Source organism: Gallus gallus, chromosome 8 (assembly GCF_016699485.2).
Source record: "Gallus gallus isolate bGalGal1 chromosome 8, bGalGal1.mat.broiler.GRCg7b, whole genome shotgun sequence".
Classification (NCBI taxonomy): domain Eukaryota; kingdom Metazoa; phylum Chordata; class Aves; order Galliformes; family Phasianidae; genus Gallus; species Gallus gallus.
In genome coordinates this window covers 7,850,155-7,872,330 of record NC_052539.1, presented here as the reverse complement: position 1 = coordinate 7,872,330, position 22,176 = coordinate 7,850,155, and the positions used below count along the sequence as shown (strand labels likewise).

At 45.1% G+C, this 22,176-nt stretch overlaps 1 protein-coding gene across 8 annotated transcripts in view; it reads right to left on the bottom strand.

Annotated features, from left to right (window-relative positions):
- C1orf21 (C1orf21 homolog) overlaps positions 1-22,176 on the bottom strand; it is an 86,857-nt gene that overhangs the window by 47,094 nt on the left and 17,587 nt on the right. For 2 of the 8 annotated variants that reach the window (XM_046898268.1, XM_422292.7), the window contains one exon: positions 3,683-3,888. In XM_046898268.1, the coding sequence (XP_046754224.1) occupies positions 3,683-3,776 (94 nt within the window). In that variant the 5' untranslated portion in view covers positions 3,777-3,888. Of the gene's footprint in view, positions 1-3,682; positions 3,889-4,409; positions 4,459-6,933; positions 7,570-7,908; positions 7,982-10,130; positions 10,334-16,596; positions 16,637-22,176 lie in introns of those variants that run through there. The other 6 variants (XM_046898271.1, XM_046898269.1, XM_040705279.2 and 3 more) reach the window with 6 other exon arrangements.

Below are 22,176 nucleotides of genomic sequence, written 5' to 3'. Positions count from 1 at the left end.
AGAGTTTACCCAAAAAGAGAAGCTTGGAGATATCACCGCTTACACAGTTCTGAAACCACCTCAACACCTTCTTCACTGCAGGCAGTGAAGGATGTTTCTTGTTTCCACTACATGTACAGCGATCCCCTTTCACAGCAAGAATGCATCTGTAACTACAACCAGACAGGTCTTCTCTCCTTCCCCCAGCAACCACCCTCATTCTAGCTACAGCTCTCTTCCGTCAGTTACAAGCTGGAATCTAATAACCCCAGGCTATGACTAAACTCTTCCTTCTCTGCCCTCTGAAACTTTCACCATTATTCAACCTTGACAGCAAAGACAGCACAGAGCAGCCATGTGCTCTGCGTCACCGCAGGCTGGCACCAACAGTTCTTATTGCCCAAATGGAAACCCATTGCAATAGCAGTGGCAATGATGTGCATCTTGCTCATTCCTCAGTAGGTCCACCAGGCAAACTGGGGAGCTGCAGTTACAGTGGTGGAGCAAAGTGGGAAAGCTCCTGAGCACCTGAGGAAAAAGAGTTCACAGAAGATCACAGGAATGTCTGCCTTGTCAGTGCATTTATTTGTGGAAAAGGACAGTAGGTATGAAAGGTAAAGGCTTCTCAGCTTCGTAGTTCATGCTGTCAACTGTGCATTACAAAAATCTTTAAGTGGAAAAAAAAGAAAACAACAACCCAGCAGGCTAAGACAAAGGGAAGAGCAAAACTGCCTAGAACCAAATAAACTATTTCCATCTCTCTCCTCATTCAAGATGACCTATTTAATGCAAAAGCAGGATGGAAAGTACAGTCCTTACTACTGACTCCTTCTGCCTCTAAGTTCTGCAGATGATGCTCAGAGAAGAAGGATGAGTTTCATTCAGGTGGTAGTCAAGCAGTGAGGGGCAAAACACCATAAGCCATGTCTTTCATATCAGGGCAGGCAACATCTGCACCGAGGTATACGCTTTAAATCCTGTCACTGCTGCTCCAAGTGCTCCAGCTACAGCTGGAGATACATTGCCTCCATCCGATGCGACCCCCACCACCCCAAGCTCAAAGCTCACACTTGGTACTTCTGCACAGGTGCTCTAGGACAGATTAGTCCCCAGATGTGAACACTGCAAATAACACACACACTAATTTTTTAGTGTGTGTGTTATATATAAACACTATATGTTATATACATGTTATATATGTTATATATAAACACTATACGTTATAAACACTGCCGCTATATCAAGCCCACTGGCTATTTCTTTCACTTTGCAACCTCCTACCACAAAACTACTCTTCTTGCCAAATGCACCTTCTTAATTCCCTCCCTATTACCTTCTTTCTCCACGTGAACCATCCAACTTCTCTTCTGCTCCCCTTGGTCTTGCATGGCCATTCTGCAGCTAAGCTTCAATCTGCCCAGGCTGCAGAGATGCTCTGCTCTGGCCCACTGGATGGATGAGACACTTCTGTCCCTTCTAGCAATAAGAAAGGAAACATTCAGCAGTTCTTGGCACCTGGGACTGCATAGGGAAATGCATGACGGAAGTGTTGCAAGGCACTCTAGCCTTGGTATACTCTCTGGATCCTTCTGTATCTTTGGGAACTTACTCTGATAGGATGTGTCAGCCTAGCTGAGATTATCTGTTCCATTCTAGCAAACTGCACTCTCTTCTTGCAGGGAGTTGATTATGAGAGCCCCCTGACATGGCACTGAGCAACTTCCTCCTTGATGGCTTCAGGAATAATTGCAGATACGTTGCAAGGAATTAATTCAGGACTAAAACACAAAAGTTTAACTGAAAATGAACTGGGCAGAATACTCTGAGCATTCAAGGCCTCCCTCATCAAACACTGTGATTAGCTACTACTGTTTCCAGCACAGAAGAAGGTGGTTAGAAATAGCATTGTCTGCTGTGAAAGAGCTCCAGGCATTGGCAAGTCCAGAAGATTGTTAAGAAGGATGATAAATATGATCTTAAGGTGCAAATTTCTAGCATCACTCTTTATATTAAAAATCCTTTTCTAGGAGGAACTATGCAGGGTACCATGCCATAAGTACATACCAAGCCATGAAGTACATGGCTTCCTGCTTCTGAGCATTACAGCATGCCATACATCATTTACAGGTTCAAAATGGGCAGCAGGAAAGTCAGGCACCTCCAGCTCACCTTTCTCGTGCCCCCATTTCCTGACCAGGAGGCTGTCCGCCAGAAACAAGACATGAACACAGCTCCCGTGCCTATTCTGGTTGCCACTCAACAAGTAATTGAAGTCACAGATACCATGGGTACATAAACTCCTTGCTCAAAAAGGATCAGTCATTGAACTGGATTTTTAATTATCACAAATTGCATACCTAAGCTAAGAGAATAGGTAAGTGCAGGTTGTATTTCCGGTACTGACAGGTTTCTGTAGAACAGGGAAAGATTAAAAATCCTCCAATGGATCCCAGAACAGCTCAAGGATGATGCTGAAACGAGTCCAGCTCTGTGAAGTGGCTAGAATCCCTTCAGTAGTGTTCATCTTCTGCCTCCAGATGTTACTTTAGGTCTCCTGTCATTACTGTTACAATCTTAGGCTTGCAGCACGCATTAAAAAAAAATAATAATAATAAAGTTGAGACACACAAATTACCCAAACTACTCCCTTGCTAAGTATCAGGTAAAATATCAACTCAGATTCCCTTCAGAAACCTACAGAGAATTTTGTTCATGCCAGCACCTACAGCCTATTTTAAATAAAAATAACAGACTGAACCCACAATTCCCAAACTGGCACCTCTCAGACTAGAATGAAGGAGCATGCATGGGAAAATAACCTGAAGCTTAGGCTTGAAGTTTCCTGAACAACTTGTGTCTCTTCAGATGATGACCCCAGGTGTACTTACCTTGGGATCCACTGCTGGGAGCAGTACCGAGCTACTGTATTCACAGTAAGGACTTTTCAGATAAATATCTAGGCAGGCTGAGAACTCTCCTTCTGAATAAACTTCCAGATAGGTCATAACATTTGAAAAATTAAATTGCTATTTAGATGGTTATCTAAAAAAAAACACTAACCTGAAGAAAACACCCGAAGAAAACACCCTGCAGCTGACTATGCATGTCACCTGTATAGCACTTTGCCTTTCCCGATGCAGAAGTGTCTATGATAAGGCCCTGATTACAGACCCCTTCCTGTCCCTCCTGCTATGCTGGGAGGTTCCCAGGACCACTCACTCCTTCCCAGAAGGATATTTCTAGTCTCACTGTACCCTCAAACCCTTATTGCTCCAGGATTTCAGGATTAGTGTATTATTGCTTTACAGAACAAGAGTACTAAGGAATTGTCTTTCTTCCTAAATGTTTTTTTAAATTATTTTTAGTAAATGAGTTGAGTATTTTGGCACCTCATGGCAAATATATGCATAGATACCTATGAAAACACATATGAAAATGGGGGCAGTCTCCGAACTACCTCAGGATGTGAGGAGTTAAAGGCAGTGCAGTAATGAACACCAGTCAGAAGGTCAATCTGCCACTAAGGATTTCACCCAACCTCTATTTCAGCTATCCTGGCACTACCCCTTGGAGAGGCCAACTGTGCTACCATCGTGATTTATTCTAACAACATCTCTTACATTCTGTGAAAGGTTAAAACTCCCAAAAATACCTTCCAGACCACTTGTGAGGTTGGAGAAGGCTGCGCTCCCACACCACTTACCACCAAACACATCGCCGTTCTGATAGTTTTTCCCCTTCTGAGTTTCCTCTTCGTTTTGAACAGTAGAAACATGCTTGGCTGACGCACAGCCCATAGCTTCATTCAGACAGCTCCAGCTGGACTGAACCACAAATCATGACTAGGGACGCACGCTCATTGCTTGAAAAATAATCCACCTTCTTGCACAGTTGTCAAGAGCCTTTTACCTAAAAGACAGCATAAGAGAGAAAAATATTTAACAAAAGGCCACCTCCAAAGGCAGTGCTTTAAGAAAGCAAAGTAACGGCGTTTCAAGAGTACACAGACACAGACTGTCTCCATCATCTTACATTACTAAGTCTATTCAGTAAACGCCTATCAGTGCAATAAAGGCAGAGTGAATCCCACCTTGTGACAGGAGTACAGCGGTTGACCACAAAGTCCCTTCTGGCCCTAAGCTTTAATCTGTGGCTTGAAGCAAGCAAGGCACACAGATACGTTTCCCACTCACCCAGCCATTAACAAGGAGTGCTGCTTTTATTTTGGAAAAAAGATAGGAAACCAGCAATATACGCTTCTCCCGTTCCTTTTAACAATCTACCCATCGAGCCAGATTTCTTAAGAAGTGTTTTGGTGATTAAGAGCTGCTAATTGCAAGTGTTCCGAGAAAATAACCCCCTAAATCAATTAAAGATCTTATGCTAATAGACGTGAGAGAAGAGAGCCAGCTGTATAATCTTTTTCTTACATGTTCATTACTCCACAGAATCGGTAAAACCTCCGCTGCTCAAAATGGCAATGATCCCCATTTGAAGACAGAATAACACTCCCCAAAGAATCCAGATGTCACACGAAACAAAAGGGGAAGGAGAAGCTAGGTTACAGCTGCAGTATCTTATGTCCAAAACATCAAATGCTGTGCAATGACTCAATGGCTCCACTTGAACAAAGACCTCTCCAAAGTTTGACTGCAACTCCATGCACGGATTTCTTCCTTTATGGTCAGTACAATCCCCCCCATTCCTCCTCCTTTTCATCTCCTCCCAGCTATACACAGCTTAGCACAAATTTTTCACAACCCCATCCTTCTCTTTCTCTATCATTCACCCCAACATCACAGCATCTAACAGCACCGAGCAGGAATACAACATATGGAGCAGACATCAAATTATACCACCACACATCCTAATTACTATGATACATTCTTTTTGTTCAGTCTTTCCTAGCTGCTCCCATATTCTTGCAATGCAGCAGAAGTGCTGCTGATCAGCTGCCTCCATGCATACCCAACCCTGCAGGAAGAGCTCTTAACCTCAGTGCCAAGATGGGCACAAGGACCCACAAAGATCTGCAGCACAGCTCTCTGTGCCTGCCCTGGGGGTAGGGAGAGGTACATGCAGCATAGAAAAGGAAGGAGGAACAGCAGACTGGGACAGGTAACCACTGCTTGGTCTGTAAAAGAGATGTGGAATGATTGTTTCCTTACAGGATGCAGATTTGCCTGAAGGAAACAGCTTCTAGTGGATAAGGTAGAAATCACAAGGGGGGAAAAACAACCAAGTTTTCTGCCACAGCCCTCATTTCAGATTTCAGATGAAAACAGCAAACTTGGTGAGCAGAGGCTGAAAATAGGAACTCTGCTTTCTGATTTAGAACGCCACTAGTTACTTCACCCAAGGGAAAAGAATATGGCCAGCTACAGGGACAGAGCACAGGTTGACCAGCAAGGCTGTTAGCCCTAAGAACTCCAAAACACCAAGACAGACAACCCATGCTAATACAGTACATAGGGCTGAGGGAAACTGCCTGCTATAAACCCAGCATCCCTACCAGAGACCAGCAGAGCATGCTCAGCCACCCAAGCCCCACGTTCATCTAGTTTTTGCCTTCATCTCTCAGCATGGAGCACATCAGCTTGCTCTGGACCCAGAAGCACCCCACACCAGGCAGTAACACCCACAGCAGGGAAGCAGCTGCTTGGCCATACAACCCTAACACACTTCGTAATGCACAAATGGGCTGTTCTGGGGAGGGCATTTTTTGGTGAAACCTCACAAGCAGCCAGCACACAGCGAAATACAGAGCACAAAGAAAGCTCCAGAGCTCTGCAGACATCTCAGACACATCGGGGATTATTCAGCTCCCAGGCTTTGCCTCTGCAAAAGGGCAGATAAGGGAAAATAATGAAAAAGCAGAGCAGAAAAGGTTTTGCCTTAATCACTGGTTAGTGCCCAGGAGAGCAGCGGTCCCATCAAACACAACCAGTTGCTGCTGAAGCAAAAGGGAAAGGAGTGATACTGAATACATCAGGATAAAGCTCTTTGGGAAGGAAGAAAACCCATCCCCAGCTGCATCGCCTGCAGGATCGCAGCAGCACACACCGGCCTTCCTGAAATACAGCACCTTGGGAGGCAAGGAGCCAACGCAAATGTAACAACTGGAAGGTTTTATCTTTTGCATTAAAGAATGGTAATCATAACAGTATCTGGAAAAAAGAAATACACGTAATTAGTGCTTGGATAGGCAATCCCTCCTGATGCCAACCAGCAAGGCTAAGAAAGCCCTTCTGAAAGGATCTGCAACACATGTACCCACGTGCATCCCTCAGACAAGCAGTAATATAGAGCATGGAGACAGACACAGGGACATGGACACCTAACAGGACATGGAATCAGAAAATCTTGAAAGAAAAGAAGAGGAAATGTGAGGTAGTTGACACCTCGATGCTCTCCAGCCCCTCCTGCCCCAGCACAGCAGCATCCCTTTGGAGATGCAGCACTTCCAATGGCACGGAATAATGCAGCCTCCTCCCTCCCTTCTCCTCAAATATGATTTTCCCTTTTGTCTTCACAAGTGTTTTGGGGACATGTCGGTTTCAGAAGCCAAAAATAAAAAGCACAAGAAAACCTCCAGCTCATGTTCACCACCCACCATCATTAATTATCAGGATTTGAGAAGCAATTTACAAGCTCCGATCTGCAAAATGCTGGTGAGAAAAACCTCTCAGGCAGATCAAAAGTGTCTACACTACTTCCAAATACAACGTGCAGCTTTGCTATTAACATCTTTGGTGCAGGTCAAGAGAAGATGGCTGTACTCAGCCTCAGATGCCATCCTTGGTACCCCAAGGCTCTTCTGAGTGTATTCAAAAAGGGAGCTCAGTTACTAGAGTAGATATTGCCATTGGAAACCTTAAGCAATTCCATTTTTTTTTTAATTTTATTTTTAAATTTTCCTTTTGGAGTACACGTGTGCTGTGCTTTTTCTTTTACCAGTTCTTTCAACTCTTGATTGAAGCTGCAGTCCTTGTTTCCTGCAGTCACATAAAGGCTGCATCCTCAAGAAAACACACGTTGCCTACATAGCTGGAAACCAAGCAGGAGATATCAGGTGAAGGACCTCCAGTGTTCTACAATAAATGGATGTTAATTATTCTATTCTATTCTACAGGTGTATCTGCTTTCATCTTTAGTGCACTGAGATAACCTTTCACCTTCTACAGGTTGCAGGTACATCTCTAAGTTTCCTTCTGCTCTGACCACACTGGGCTAAAATTTCACAAAGCCAGGTATGGAAAAACCCAAAGCTACAACCACACTGACTTCACCTACAATGCAGCCTCGTCCAGGCAGAACCCAGGGACCTGACTTACTGCTGGTAATTACTGGTTTTCTCTAAGCAATAGATCTGTTTGGCTTTCATGTCATTTTGTTCTAATAGGAGAAAGCACTGCTGTCTTCTGAATTTGCATTCCATGAGGGTGGGTGGGGTGGGCAGTGGGCAGTCCCTGCTGTGACATCCCTCTTCTCCAGCAACCATCGCCCACCCGTGCCACAAAAGATGCCTTTATTATTTTGCATTTTTGAGCCGAAAAGAGAGATCTTCTGCCTTTGAAGTGCACCGTTGGCCTAAGGGAGGAGGAAAGAAAAAAACAACATAGAAGCTCTGTACTTCTTTCTTCACAATATTCAAAGCAGCACTGGGTGGATAACAAAGGTGGTGGGTAACAAAGTGATGGTGAGAATGAAGCCAAGGAAGCAGGGAAAGGCTAGAGAAGGACGAGGGTGGGGGATGCTTGGAGCAATGTCCTGCAGTGGCAGGAGGGGAAAGGTCAGCAAGCAGCGATGTGCTGCTCCATGGAGCACACAGGCAGAACGCACTCCTCTCCCTCCGGTGATATTATAGCCATGAAACTAAACACTTTCTCCCTTCTATGAAGTGTTTGTCCCGTGATGCAGAATTCCCACCTTTATTCCTGCAGTTCGGTATCCCTCTGGAAGTTGCTGTTCTGGCAGCGGGGTGGATGCAGCACTCACTGTGCTGAAAGAGGGAAAGGATGAGAGCGTGCTGCAAAATCAGTAACGCATGAGGAGATGCAGAGAGAGTGCACACGTTTTTGTAGTGTTCTACTTGAGCTGCACTAAAAATACCATCCACAAGCTACCCAGACCCAGTTACCCAGCCGGACGGAGGTGGAATTGCCATCTGAAATTACACTTTGCACGTACCCTCTCTCGTGAGGCCGTGCTCAGCAGAAAGAACAGCTTCACCATCCACATTTCAAAGGGCACACGCATACTGTGGTTTGACAGCTTGAGAGACTGGAGAGAGAAACCAAAGCAGCTCCAGCTCATCTACCTGATTTTTCCTAGCAGGGAGGGACTGGTTTGAATTAATGCTAATAGTTAGCATCAGCAGGTTATTACAGGACAGGCTTTGTCCCACTGAGGCTTATCTCACCACTTTTATCTGCGAAGTTAGCCTTTTTTGCTCTTGCAATCAGCACTTCTCCTCATCCAATGCATGATCCCAAAGCAACAAGTGATTTCCAAACAGAACAGCTCCTGACAGCAACATGATACTTCCCTGCTCAGTCTCCTAAGGACAAACAGTACTGCGAGTCCCAGGGATGAGATTTCATGCACAGCAAAATACAAATGAGAAAGCAAAGGGGGAATCGCATGGCAATCCTCTCCTAATTCACACAGGATGGAGTCACGGCAGCATAGAAGCCCAGCTATCAGCAGCAAGGGATGCACATCACAGCACTGACCATTTCCATGCTGCATTCATTACATTTTGTTTCTTTTAAAAACCTCAGACACCTTAAGAACAGCAGCAGGAAGATTACCACTGCTATTACAGGATGCAGTTCTAATGTAATTTTTTCCCCCCTACCTAAGAGCGTTAATACACCAAACACCAAAGACAGACAAGACTTTACAAAACCATAGGCTGGCAATACTGCAGGTTTTTTTATCTTCAACACACAGGATGAACACCCAGGAGAAGAGGATGCTTCTGGGGAGACAGCAGGACTTCCATGCAATGTTTCCATTCCAATCCAATGCATAATAAATGTTCAGATAGGGTGGCTTGCTGTCAAATGCATTCCAGAGCCTATTTCAATGGTGGCTGTTACTGCAGTATCTCAGCCCATCACACAGTCCTTCTCTTTCAGGTTACAGTCAGAGCTACATGATTGAACACCCAATAGAAAACAGCTTGAGGGCCTCGACTCAAGGCAACAAGACCCCTTCCATTGACTTCTGATGGCCTGAGGTCACTTTCCAAGACTCATGTTTCATTGAAGGAAGATTGGTTTGTGATTTACTCCCAAAGAGGTTTCAGAAAAGCACTGCTGGTGACTGCGTTCAAGCTAAGCCTGCTGGCGTGATGGGAGATACAGGCAGGACTACACAAGGCCCAGGTTCAGTTCTTCTCAATACATGAGCTTCCTGATATCTAAGCACCTCCAGCACTTTATCTCATGTGTAAGGCAGCCGAGCACTGCTGAAACATGAAGAACACCATCCACTAAGCTCAGCTCTCCAATTTAAAGCTATTTCTTTCTTCACGGCTTAAAACCAAGACATGGCTTACTGAGCAAGATAAAGCAAAAGCCCTGAAGTATGGGAGCAGTGACTGGTGCTGCATGGCCAGCAATGGATGGCAAACATCTGTTAATGCTGCAGCATCCTCAAGCATGGCATCACAGGAATCTTGTCATTAACCAATAAAGGCAACTTTGACACATACATACACGCTTGTTTTAGACAAAATGAAAAAAAAAAATAGTTCCCATGAATCGGTGTGTAATTTTTAAGCACCAGGATTTCTAATGCAATTGTCTATAACTGCACCCATTGATCTGTTCATATCCCAACAGCCTTACAGGAAAACATCCCCTCAAATCAATTGATTACTGGGTGTTTCCCTGGGAAATCCCTGAGAATGTACAAAATCAAATGGAGGAACCCATGAGTTCAGCTGTATTAATGAGTCTACAGCCACAAATACAGCAGCAATTAATCCATCTCCCCCTGCATGTGCAGTGCCTGCCCCATTACACCCCCCAGCACATGCTGCAGGGGTGCCATGCCTTGCCAGGATTCCCCCAGAGACACCTCCTTGTTCCCCCTTATGTGGCAGAAGCTCCCAGAGGCAGGTGAAGAAGCACAGCACTCACCCATGTTCCAGCCCATGACACAAGTGAGCAGCAGACTAGCCAAAACAAATGAATCTTTTCAGTTCGTATGAACACTGCTATAACTCAAGCGATCACAACAGCACAGTTGGAGCTGGATCAGCAGAACAGAGTTCTCCAGGTCCCTCCTCCTAGTGATGGTGTTTCTGGAGCAGTCATGGCAGCAGCATACACAGCAGAAGTATCTGAAATATAGGAATTGCCTTCTATTGCCTTTGAATGGCTTGCACCTTGTTCACTCTGCTAGCAACTGCCCTGTGCTTGGCTCTGATCATACGTTTCCCCAAAAGTAGCATGTTAAATTTCTGCATACAGGCAGCTGCCTCCTGCTCATCATCTCAATGATCAGAGGGCTGGAGCACCTCTCCTATGAGGAAAGGTTGAGGGAACTGAGCTTGTTTAGCTTGGAGAAGAGAAGGCTTCGGAGAGACCTCATTGTGGCCTTCCAGTACTTGAAGAGAGCATATAAACAGGAGGAGGAATGGCTGTTTACGAGGGTGGATAGTGATAGGACAAGGGGAAATGGTTTTAAACTGAGACAGGGGAGGTTTAGGTTAGATATTAGGAGGAAGTTTTTCCACACAGAGGTGGTGACGCACTGGAACAGGTTGCCCAAGGAGGCTGTGGATGCCCCATCCCTGGAGGCATTCAAGGCTGGGCTGGATGTGGCTCTGGGCAGCCTGGTCTGCTGGTTGGTGACCCTGCACATAGCAGGGAGGTTGAAACTGGATGATTATCGTGGTCCTTTTCAACCCAGACCATTCTATGATTTTATGATTCCAGACACCTCTCAGCACTCCTGTGCTTCAACCCCAATGATAGCTATAGAAAGATTAAGATCAATGTCTACAATTTGCCCATGCATGCCAGCTCAGCGAAACCCCTGCAGCCCTGGGGCAAAGGGCAGCTAGGTCAGGAACACAGCACCCGTTTGCTTTTGGAGCTGACATCCAGCTGCTGCTTGTTGCTGAGCACCTGCTGGATCATACCATCTCCAGACATGACCTGCATGGATCCACTGTCAGAGCACGTCTGCTTCAGTGCTGGGTGAGAGCTCCAACTCGTAACACACATCTGCATTAGTTACTGCCCAGCTGCTTGCACTGTCCCTTCTATAAGCAGTGCTCAGTTCCAACAGAGTGAGCAGAACTTCTTCCACTCTGGCTTACCAAACATCAAGATCACATTACTCTGTCCAGACTCCTCTTTGCAGTGCCACATTTTGGCTGAATTCAGAGCACTCCACAATTGACTCGATCTGAAGCTGTTAAAAGCCAAGTGCTCCAGCTGCTGCTCTGAAATGCATGCAGGCAGGATTTACCAGTTTATCTGGAGCTGCTTTGAAACCACTTCTGCAAACAGTATTGCAACCTTGCAGGCCAGCGGATCTTCAGGAAGCCCCAATGCATTGCAAATGCAACATCAGTGACTGCTGAACGCACACAGCACCAAATCCATGATTTTTATCTTAATGTTTTTGAATGAATTAATTCAACAGTGCTACTCAATACTGAAAATGCTCCTGACTCCCTCCCCATGGCAGACAGAGCACAATCCAGCTAAGGAGCAGAGGCAGCAGCCTGGATGAAGGACTGTGAAGTTTCCAAAGTCAGGGAGCTGAGCTGCTGGCGTGATTCCCAAGCTGTGAAAGGTGTATAACAGAGCATGAACAAATTAGAGGAAATAATCCTGAAAGCAAACGGCAAATGAAGTGCTCTCCCACGCCCCCACACACTCACCCGGACGCACAGTTGAGCTCTAGCAGTGAATCTTCTGCCAAGCTTGTATGTGAATAGAAGGGAAAAAACAGCTGAAAACATTAGAGCAGGAGTCAAAGCAAGGAGAAAAAGTCATACAGAGCAAGGAAAGAAATGCAAAATGCATTCTGCTGAATGGCAGGAGCAGAGAAGAAACATCTAATAAATAACTGAAAGGGTTCCCAATACTGTGTATACAACCAATAGGGACGGAAGTGCAGTGGGAAGTTGGGTTTCTTGTAGGAATTGTATTGTAGCACAACACACAGCGCCACAGGACTGTGCCAACAGTGGTGAGCCATGCCCAAATAGTGCCAGGCAGGCACCTGTTAGCATTGTTGATGCTCTTACCCTCCAGGTGGGAGGGTAACATCTTCAGACAGACAGACCTCACCCCCTACCTCATACCGACACCACAGGGACAACCTTGCTTCAGGAACAGCTGTCAGGCTCTCTGTTACCTGCTAGCAGGCCCTGCTCCTCACAGGGCATTCCTTCTTTTCACAGAATGGCCTGGGTTGGAAGGGACCTCAAGGATCATGAATCTCCAACCCCCCTGCCAACAGGCAGGGCCACCAACCTCCCCATTCCTCCTTATGTCCCAGTCAGGATTCCCTGCAGAAACTCACTACACCTTCCCCATCCCCACTTGCCAGGCTCTCCTGGCACAGGAGAAGCTGCCATGGGCTGGGCTCCATGGCCCTGCGAGCAGCTGTGCCAACACTGCAACACAGCCAGCCAACAGCTGTACAGCACTAAGCTCCTTGGACCCCTGACTCCCCCACTCAGCTCTCTGCACATGAAAATAGCAGCTGCTTTGCTAGGAATAAATCCTGCAATATCTTTACAGCCTGTCTCTCTGTCTTTTGGCTTCAAGGGTGAGAAGGATTTATTTTTAAAATTAGAAAAAGAAACAACTTTTTGAGTTCTTATGGCAGGCTGGCTACCCTAGGTATGCTTTCATTGCTAGGGAAGCAATATTGAGTCTAAATTCAAAATGCATAGGATTTTTATTTTCTTTTTTGTTTTAAAGAAAAGAGAGAATGAGATAAGGAGAAATGGAACTACTGCTAATTGTAGCACTTCTCCAAAAGCCAACATGCAGCCTGCAGGACTGCAGCCCACCGCGCTCCTTCCTGGCCACAGCTGAGCAGGGAGCTCGGAACAGGAAGCCAACCAGCTGCCATCTGTAGGACAGCCATACAACTCAGCCTCGTCTCCTGGAATGGCCTTTAATTTCTGGCAGCTCCTACCCTCAAAGCAAGGTAATCATAAATGCTGGCGTCATTTGCGGTACCTGTAAATTACACAACGCCAGACAGCTGATAATCACAGTCTCATGAAAACCCACTTCAGGAGAGATAAGCACCAAAACACCATAAAGCTTTCAGTCAGCAGTACTGAAGCTTTCCATCACCGCGTGATGTGCATATTCTGTGCAACTGAACTCACTGTAGGTGAGTGCTTCCAGTTGTGATTTTAAACAGACTGTGGAACAGTGCCTACATCTCACTGCACGTGTCAGTAGGATGGAGACAGCAGAAAAGCATCAATCCCAGAGGCGAGCCACGGGATTCTCCTCTCTTCACCTTCTTCATCTTCAATCATGTTTTTTATAATTAGGAAATGACACAGAGAATAGCCACTGTTTCGTCACGTGCAGCACATCATGCAGGGCATGTCAGTGCTCATAAATAAGCTCCACTTCATCGAGACGAAATTCAGACCTTTGAAACTCAAAAGACTAAATCCAGAACGCCAACATTAAGAAAGAGCAAGGACGGATATGGTACTTGTTCCATTGAGGCTTGATGAAGAATGACCTGGAGAGAAGTACCTGTCCTGTACAAAGGCTTTCCCCTCATCCTAACTGAAGAACTTTAGTTACAACAGGGGTTGAAATTAGATGATCACTGTGGTCCTTTTCAACCCGTGCCATTCTATGATTCTATGTAACTATATATTTATATCGTTTCAATACAGAACAGAATAACGTGAGCTCTGCATAAGCTTCTTGGCAATACTGACCTGTCATCAAGGACAACTCTCATTGAGGAGGATCAGTGAGCACCCATGGCAGTGGCAGCAGGCTTTTTTGGAAACAAAGCACTTGAACGGCCCAGGGAAACTCCCAGCATAGGTCTGTGCAGATTTCTGAGCTCTAAGGATGCCATTGTAGCTAGAGGTGGAAGACTCTGCTTGAAACCTGCTGTACCCACTCAGCAGGGAGCCACGGGATGGGAGAAGCAAACCTGGCAAGGAGTTAGGGGGTATGAGCTTCACAGCACCAATGCCACCATGGTCCCCACAGCACTAACCAGGCATTGTGAGAGCCTGGATGGGAGAGACCTGAAACCAGAGGGAAAGAAGAGAAATGTGGCACTAAGGAGAGAAGTGCAGAAGTTGCCTAGCAACTCTGTTATTCTGTCTACTACTGAGTTGGGTGAAAGAAATTGGAAGTATAGGGGCAACGGAATTCAACATATATCTATATATATTAATCTGTAAACATCGCCAAGATGCCCCAGTAGGAATGGCAGCTCCTCGGGTGTTTGCCAGGCAGTACGTGCTAGGACGGAAGCCGTATTCCTACCAACTCTTCTCATCTCTTTTTAGGCAATAAAAAATTCTTGCACAGACCTCTGAACTGGAAGGCCAGCTGGTAACATTATGCTGCAGCAGGCACAGGGAACAACGCTGGACTCTCACAAAGCTGGGCTTACCAATGACTTAATGTATTCGTTTTGGGTAATTCACTTGCATGCACAGATCCCCAAGAGAGATTCAGTAAGACAAAGAGTTCTCAATGCAAATAAGCTTTTTTTTTTTTTTTTTTTTTTTTTTTGCAGATAGACTGGTTAAAAAAAAATCATTTTTGCTATTATTTGACACGGAAGATCAATCTGCACATGGCCAATACGTTTCCATCTCTAACATAGCTGATAAGAGTGTAATGGAGCATTAATGTGCATTTAAGGCTGCTTAAGTGCCCTATTAGAGAAAAAGGATCTGATTTTACATACACCTAAATCCAGGTTCCCAGAAGGACATTTAAAAGAAAATAAAAGAAAGACTCTTTTAGGAGCACAGCAGAGTTTTTCCAGAAGGAACGGTGCAGGTAATCCGATTTTTATGATCAGCTCATGATAAAATCCAGCACTTTTGTGCTCCTCCATGGCATTTGGCTCTCCTTGGGGGCAGGAGAAGCAGCCGAGCCCCGGGAACGTCAGTCCCTGCGAGCGGCCATGTACCCTCACAGCATACCAATGAAACGGGATGGCACATCTGGGAACCCAGGCACGGGGCTCCGAAACACACCAGCAGCTTGCAGACAGGAAATTCTCTTTCAGAAGGAACGAATCCTATTTATTTCAGTGATCCAACTGAATACATACAAACAAATACATCGTCCCAATTACCATGCGCCATGCAGCTAGTGGCTGTGTTACAGGCAGTAGGATTCGGGCTCGGTGCATGAGATGCAGTCTGTCTGTGCCATTTTCTCACTGTTCAGTTCGCAAGAATATCGAGTGTTTGAGTTATTCAGAATTCAGCAGGCAGAAATACTCCGTTTTCCATTTGAGTCAAGGGAAGGGAGGAGTGGGAAACACTCAGGCGCGATCTTGAAAATTACAAATCAATCAGCCTTACAAGCTGTTTGGAATCAGAATTAATGAGTGTTTGAAAACAACTGGAGAAACATGTTTAATTGAAGAAAAAAAAACATGGCTTCAGTCATGGAAGGCAATGCATTTGCTTTCTTTTTCTGGGCAAAGCAAACACCACTGCTATTTGAATGTTCAAAAGCAGCATCTTGGAGGAACTTCACTACAGGAACCTGCAAGCCAAGTGGAAGTACCCTAAAAAGTCACCTAGCCTGGTGTGATGGTAAAAAGAGGGCAAGTTTACCCTCCCTAGGTTTCCTATAATGTCAGAAGAACGGAATGATCTTTTCAGCAATGCTTTGGACCCTGATTTAGGAGAGCTGAGTGGTCCTGGAGCCCATCTTCCCTCACTTACCTTCACTGCTGGCACGTGGCTGGGGGAGACCGCACTTCAGTACTGAAAAAACCTACCCAAAACCCTCACCAGCATTCTTTATTAAGCAGAGACAAGCTAAACCACACCTTCAGAAAAGAGCAGCCAGGGAAGAGCCATACACGATGGGTGGCACCAAGTGATGCAAATTAATCAAATCTGGAGAAAGGTGCCAAATCCCAAAGGGGCAGAGAAAAGCAAGACTATTAAGCTACCCGATGGTAGAATAAACTTATCTTGACATGTGCAAGGTAACCAGATTAGGAGGAATAACATACAGCTGCAGCCTGGGCTCCACTGCAGACAGCTCAGTGACAACTACGTGCAGTTGGGATTAAGCAAGCAAAAGTCTCAAAAAAAACCAGGACAGAACATAATAATTAAAGGAATGGCAACGCCATAATGTCTCATTTTCCACCTTCACCTCATCAGTTACTGTAGGAAGTTCTAGATAATGAAAGAAAAAAAATAGAGCAACAAATCAAAGCAGCAGAAAGGTGAATTTGTATTGATTTGTATTGCAAGAAGAGAGTATGAAGAGATGTAACAGACTTATTTCTTAGTGGCCAAGACTGTATCTTGTAATCATCCTTACTAACTCTGCTCACACACGTGAACAGTCCCCAGCCTTACTGCCCAGAGCCCTCACTCACCTTCTGCAGTGCATCTCAGCAGATTTCTCAGCATTTCTCTGTAAGACACAGCAAGTTGCAGTCGGTGTACAACACTTGGAAGAGTTGTCACCATGCAGCACAACATGCAGGAGTGTTCTCACCTGTTATTCCTGTTACATATCTCCAATTAAAAACCAAAAGCACCTCGCTGCTGTGCACAGTGTGTACCCACAGGCTGCAGCTCCTGTCCCCTAACTTCTATGCACCAGAGCAACCCAGCTATCTCACGTCCCAAGATCAACCTTTCATATTTAGCTTGAGAGACTCCACGTGCACGTTTGGCTTTTTTCCTTAAAAGATGGTAGAATTTGTATTCCTCTACAGTACTGCAGCCAGCATATGCCACCAGACAGCATCTCGTTAACATCCATTCATTAAGGCACCAGCTCGATGCTAAGGTTCCCATTCCATACGTTGCCCTGTCAATACACGCAGTCCCTGCAAGCAGGCATGACATTTTGGATGAGGAGGCTCAGTGAACGCAGCACACCAAGGCAGACAGAAAAACAATCAGATTGCTATGCTTTTGCTCCTGTGTTCTTAGACTCAAGAGAACAAAATGTTCTCCCTGCACAGATCACCTTCTGTTGGCCCCACGTTCACTTGCACAAATTTCCCTTGGCTCACGGCAAGAGTTAACCAAATTTCCTATTTTTAAGCAACATTTTGGATTGGCTTTTTAACCTCGAAAAGCTCAGCGTGGCTCCTGCTGGCTGGCCAGGAGCGCACAACACATCTCTGGTCCTCCAACATCAGAGCTCACTTTCAGAGGGCAAGTTTTAAAACCATTTTTCTGTTACTCACCCTAGCACTGTTTTTCCTAAAACAAAATAATAAAAAGAAAACACAAACTGCCCAATCCAAAGTGACTCAGGATGAATTTTCAGTCAATCTGGGACACTTCAGTTCTGATAGGAACAACCCAAGCCTTTGGATTTACGTAAGTCCTTCTCAATGCCAAGCAGCAGCCAGCAGCCTCTGCCAAGTTCTGTTCTGACGTTGGGGGCTCGGAGGGAGCCAACAAATTGCAGCAGAAGTCCAGATGCAAGATGAGGAGCAAAGAAGGAGCTGCACCCTGTTAGGGTTGTGCTTGCTACTCTGTTTTCAAACATCAGATTAAACAAGTGAAGCACTGTTAGTACATTTAACAAGGTGGGTGAGGATCAGATTCAAGGGACAAGACACATCTTGCAATAGAGCAAGTATTTTTGGTGGCAACTAATAATAATTGGGCTTTTAATTAAAACGCAGTTGTCCATGAGCATCAGTTTGCTCTCAGCTACAAAGAATGCTATCTTTAGCCTGGAAGTTTCTCATTAAAAGCAAAGCATTTGTTACCCACTGACAATATGCTCATTATGCAAAGCAAAACTTTGCACACTGTATATCATGAAGGACTAAAGGAGGAGATGAACACCAAGTATAAACCCATCGCAAAGAACTACTCAACAGAATTCTTCAGTTACTATTAATATCTCTACTTAATTGTAGGCTTTTGCTGTTAGACTTCACGTCGTAATGGATGGAAAATGCCCATGCCATTCACAAATGTTATCTATCCTACTCCCTGCAGAAAATAAACCACCAAGCAATTACCTGCAGCTAAACAGCAGGAGAGCCGTTCCACTTGAAGTCATAGAGAAAGTATTACAGCTTTTTTTGCCTGTTTATTTTTACCACCACTTTAAATCTTGCATTTATCTGCTGAGCAGAATCTTGTTCTCTTGCCTCAGAAAACACAAGCATAAGTGGCGTCTGGTGGGAGGCATCCGTACGATTTCTCTCTGCACCTCAATCCACGTCTCAGAGCACCTGTATTTCCCACTCTGGCATTCCTTTTCCAAGCACCCTCAGTGTCCAGCAGCAGCAGTTCTGAACAACACTCATTAATGAGGCAGCATCATCAAGGGCCTCCTCGGCTCCTACCTGCCGGTGGGGAGCTTCAGCTGCTCACAGCAGCAGCCTGTAGGATGCAGATCATTCACAACATTGGGTCTTCACAACCATAAATGTCACAATCACCTGTCTCCTTTCACCAGGTGCCCCGAGAGATGCTACAAGCACACTGCAGTATCAATACTACAAACAGCAGTCTGAGCTGTGCAAACAGCTGAAGCAACTCAGTCCTTCTCTTACATACAGATGGTGTCTGTATCTTTTTTTTTTTTTATCATTATTTTATTTGTATCTCTCTCTTATTCTTCTAAAAACCACTGATCTCATTGCTCCTTGTTTCACTCCGTATTTCCCCTTGCACAGGAAGATGCCCTTGGCTGGGCTGCAGAGCAGTGTTAGACCCAGAGCAAACCAGCATGGAGCACAGCTGGGAGCAACACTCCCCTCCATACCATCACCTCTGTGAAAACCTGGTTCCTCTACACAGCCTTAACAGCCCCAACAGTTTGCCTTGCAAAAATGGAAATCTGCACTAATCCCTTGGATCAAAAAGAGGCTTAAAGCTTTAGGGATTTGGCTCTCCTAGGAGTGATTTTCTTACAGAACTGCATGTGTTAGACCTCCTTGCTTATCACTTTTTTTTTTTTTCCAATGGCACTTTAAAACTTAGTTCGTTTGGTTTATCCTTTCAAATGGCACTATGCTGCATTTGAAGTCTGACGCATTCATACAAATCAGCTAATTAGTACTTGCACAGAAAGTGCAGCAAAGGAAACCTTGCCTTTTTTGCCATGCTATAGAAGCAGGTACCATTAGTGAACAAACAGTGGCTCTGCTAAGCAGCAGCTTCTAACAGGGACACTTTGGGGAAAGCACTGTGTCCCCACTCAGCCCACAGAACCCCAAGCATTCTCGAAGGTGAACAGAGAGGTGAAGAGCATCAATTACAGCTTTCACACTAAATAAGAGGTGTTTTAACACAGCATCCTAACAAATGATACCCACCAGGCACCCTGGGAGTAGTTTATTTGCCGTGCCTTATAAATAACCGGACAGGAGCCCAAAAGTATGACATAATGTAGGAAATTCGAAGCAGAATAGAATCACTTTCTGTTGTCCCACACATCTGAGAAAAACAACAAACAAAAACCCTATGTTCCAGATGACGTAAACTTCCTGCACTTGTACTGGCCTGATCGTGGATTACCTCAGTTTTCTACCTCATACCCATGACCAAATGCTTATCCAAAACCTCCTAATACTTGTACATGCTTTCCAGCATCCTCTCCTAACATTACATCACAGAACCCTCAGAGTTGGAAGTGGCCTTTAAAGGTCATCTAGTCCAGCTGCCCTGCGCTGAATAGAGATAATCATCCTATAAGGAAACATCCTATAGGGCTGCCTTTTGATGGACGTGTTTTAATTTGCACAAGTCAACCAACTTGCTCACCGAAGCGGCACTCCCTGGGGAGAACATTCAAATGAGCTCTTCTATTAAATTAAAAAACTACATCTGCCTGCAGTTGTTTAACAAGCACTCGAGTTTCTTCTACAACAGAGCATCGCTCCAGATTTGCAGGGAGCATGTTCCCATGCACTCCAATTATGCTGTTGCTAGAGAAATATCAGACCTCTGAAATGAAGGTTAACTGTATCTGACATGCAAGAACAGTGTACAAAGGCATTTAGGAGATTGCTCGCATCATTTATGACAATATTGAATTTAGATGTTTTCTAGCAGCATGGAATTCAATGAAGAAAAATAATCACAGGTTAGAAAAGCATGTTTTAAAAGGATGGTGGTAGAACTCAGCAAGGGAAGAGAAGATGTAAACATTAAGCACAACTATTTTAATCCATGAGTTTAGCTAAGTCTCATGAACCATAAGTGACTCCAGATGAAGAAGCACTGGGAAAGGGGTACGACAGGAACAAGGACGCATCTGCCAGTCTACACTGGCACCAGCTTAGTAGGAATCAGCCACTTCAGCTCGTCTTGCCCCATCCCTCCTACAAACGAGAGGTGGTGAGCACAGGCCAGCCGTGCCATGGAGCTGCACCAGGGCCTGGCATGCTGTGTGCCAAGGAGCCGTGGGTTGGGAAAAGCACCTCTGAGGACAATGGAGAAAGGCAGCGTGGGACAAGAAGAAGAGGCAATACATCACCAATGGGGAAACAGGGCAGGAAGAGAGGGCAGTGCCATGTAAACAGCAGTGTGAGTAGAGGGAAAAAAAATGTGTTGTCTTCAATCATAGGGGGAAAAAAAAGTCAATAAAGCCACTTATGACTGCTTTGGTAGACTTCCAGACCCAACAAGCAAATAATTCCATGCGCATGTGCTCTGTGCTTTATTTACAAGCAAGGGAAGGCTCTTCCTTACACACACACTCACAAACACTGAGCTCTTACTGCCAGCTTTTACATGCAGCCAGCCTGAAACACAGCACCTCGCATAACCCAAAGTCACAGGCAGTGCAAGACTTCCTTACACACTGCCTGCTGCCATCCAAAAAGATCCTCCAGCCAGGCCAGTGATACCTGACATGGAGGAAACAATGCCACAGCCTCGATGGGGACGTGCAGGTTAACACACCGCATGTCCCAGGAAGACGGACACTGACACGGTCATTAAGAAAGTGACTCCCAAATCAGCTGCAGACTTCAGCCCTCTAATACTGCAAAGGCTGCATTCACAAGCATCTGCAGAAATAGGATCTCTGGTGCTTGCTCCATCCTGGCACTTGGAAGGAATAGTTTCAGATGACGGCAGAAGAAAAGCAGCTGCCAATGGGAAGCCAGAATTTGTTGCAGAACAATTCAAACGTGAAACCATTAATTAAATATGCAAAGTGCTCACAGAAGCAGCAACCGAGAGGCAAAAACCAAATGCTGCTTCTTTTGCAAACAAGTGTGAACGCAGAGAATAAAGATCTCCACTTTCCAAACCAGGATTTGACTTTCTAATCCATTGCCCACAGATTCTGCACTCACCTCTTTTTTAAACACATTCTGCAAGGAACTCCTCTGCAAGATTAAGACTAGAAGTAAAGATTTCAGTGTTTGGAAAAGGGGGAAATTGTTTGTTGTCCAAGATTTCCAAGTCTTCAGCTCCTGTTTAATACACGTGATGTACCAGCCCACAAGTAAACAGTGCCGCTTGTTACCAAACAGGCAGCAGGGAGCTCTGAACAGCTCAAAGCAATTCCAGGCATCACTCACAGGGTTTCAAATGAGACAGGTGAAAGAACAAGCTGAATGGTTCAAAGCAGTGTGGGCAGGATACAGAGAGCTGCAGCAATTTCATTATTACTTAAACATCTGGAGTATGTGGGAGTAGCATGGAAAAAAATCCGGCTGTGCCGGACACTGCAGGCAGAGCAAGAGCTGCCTATTCCAAAAGGCCTATGGTTTAAGCACAGCGTAGAAGATAAACAAGCACAAGAACAGACAGAGGACGGGTTACAATGCCTATTAAAATTAATTTCACTTTGGTTGAATCCACCAGAAAAATAATAATAAAAGATTAACAATAAGCATTACTCCTGTGCTGCCCTCTCACAATGCTGCTCATAATAGACATCGGAGCTGTTTTTCAGAAGATGGAGAGTACCACAGATCCTACTTCACATACAGACACAATGACAACTCATAATTGCATCA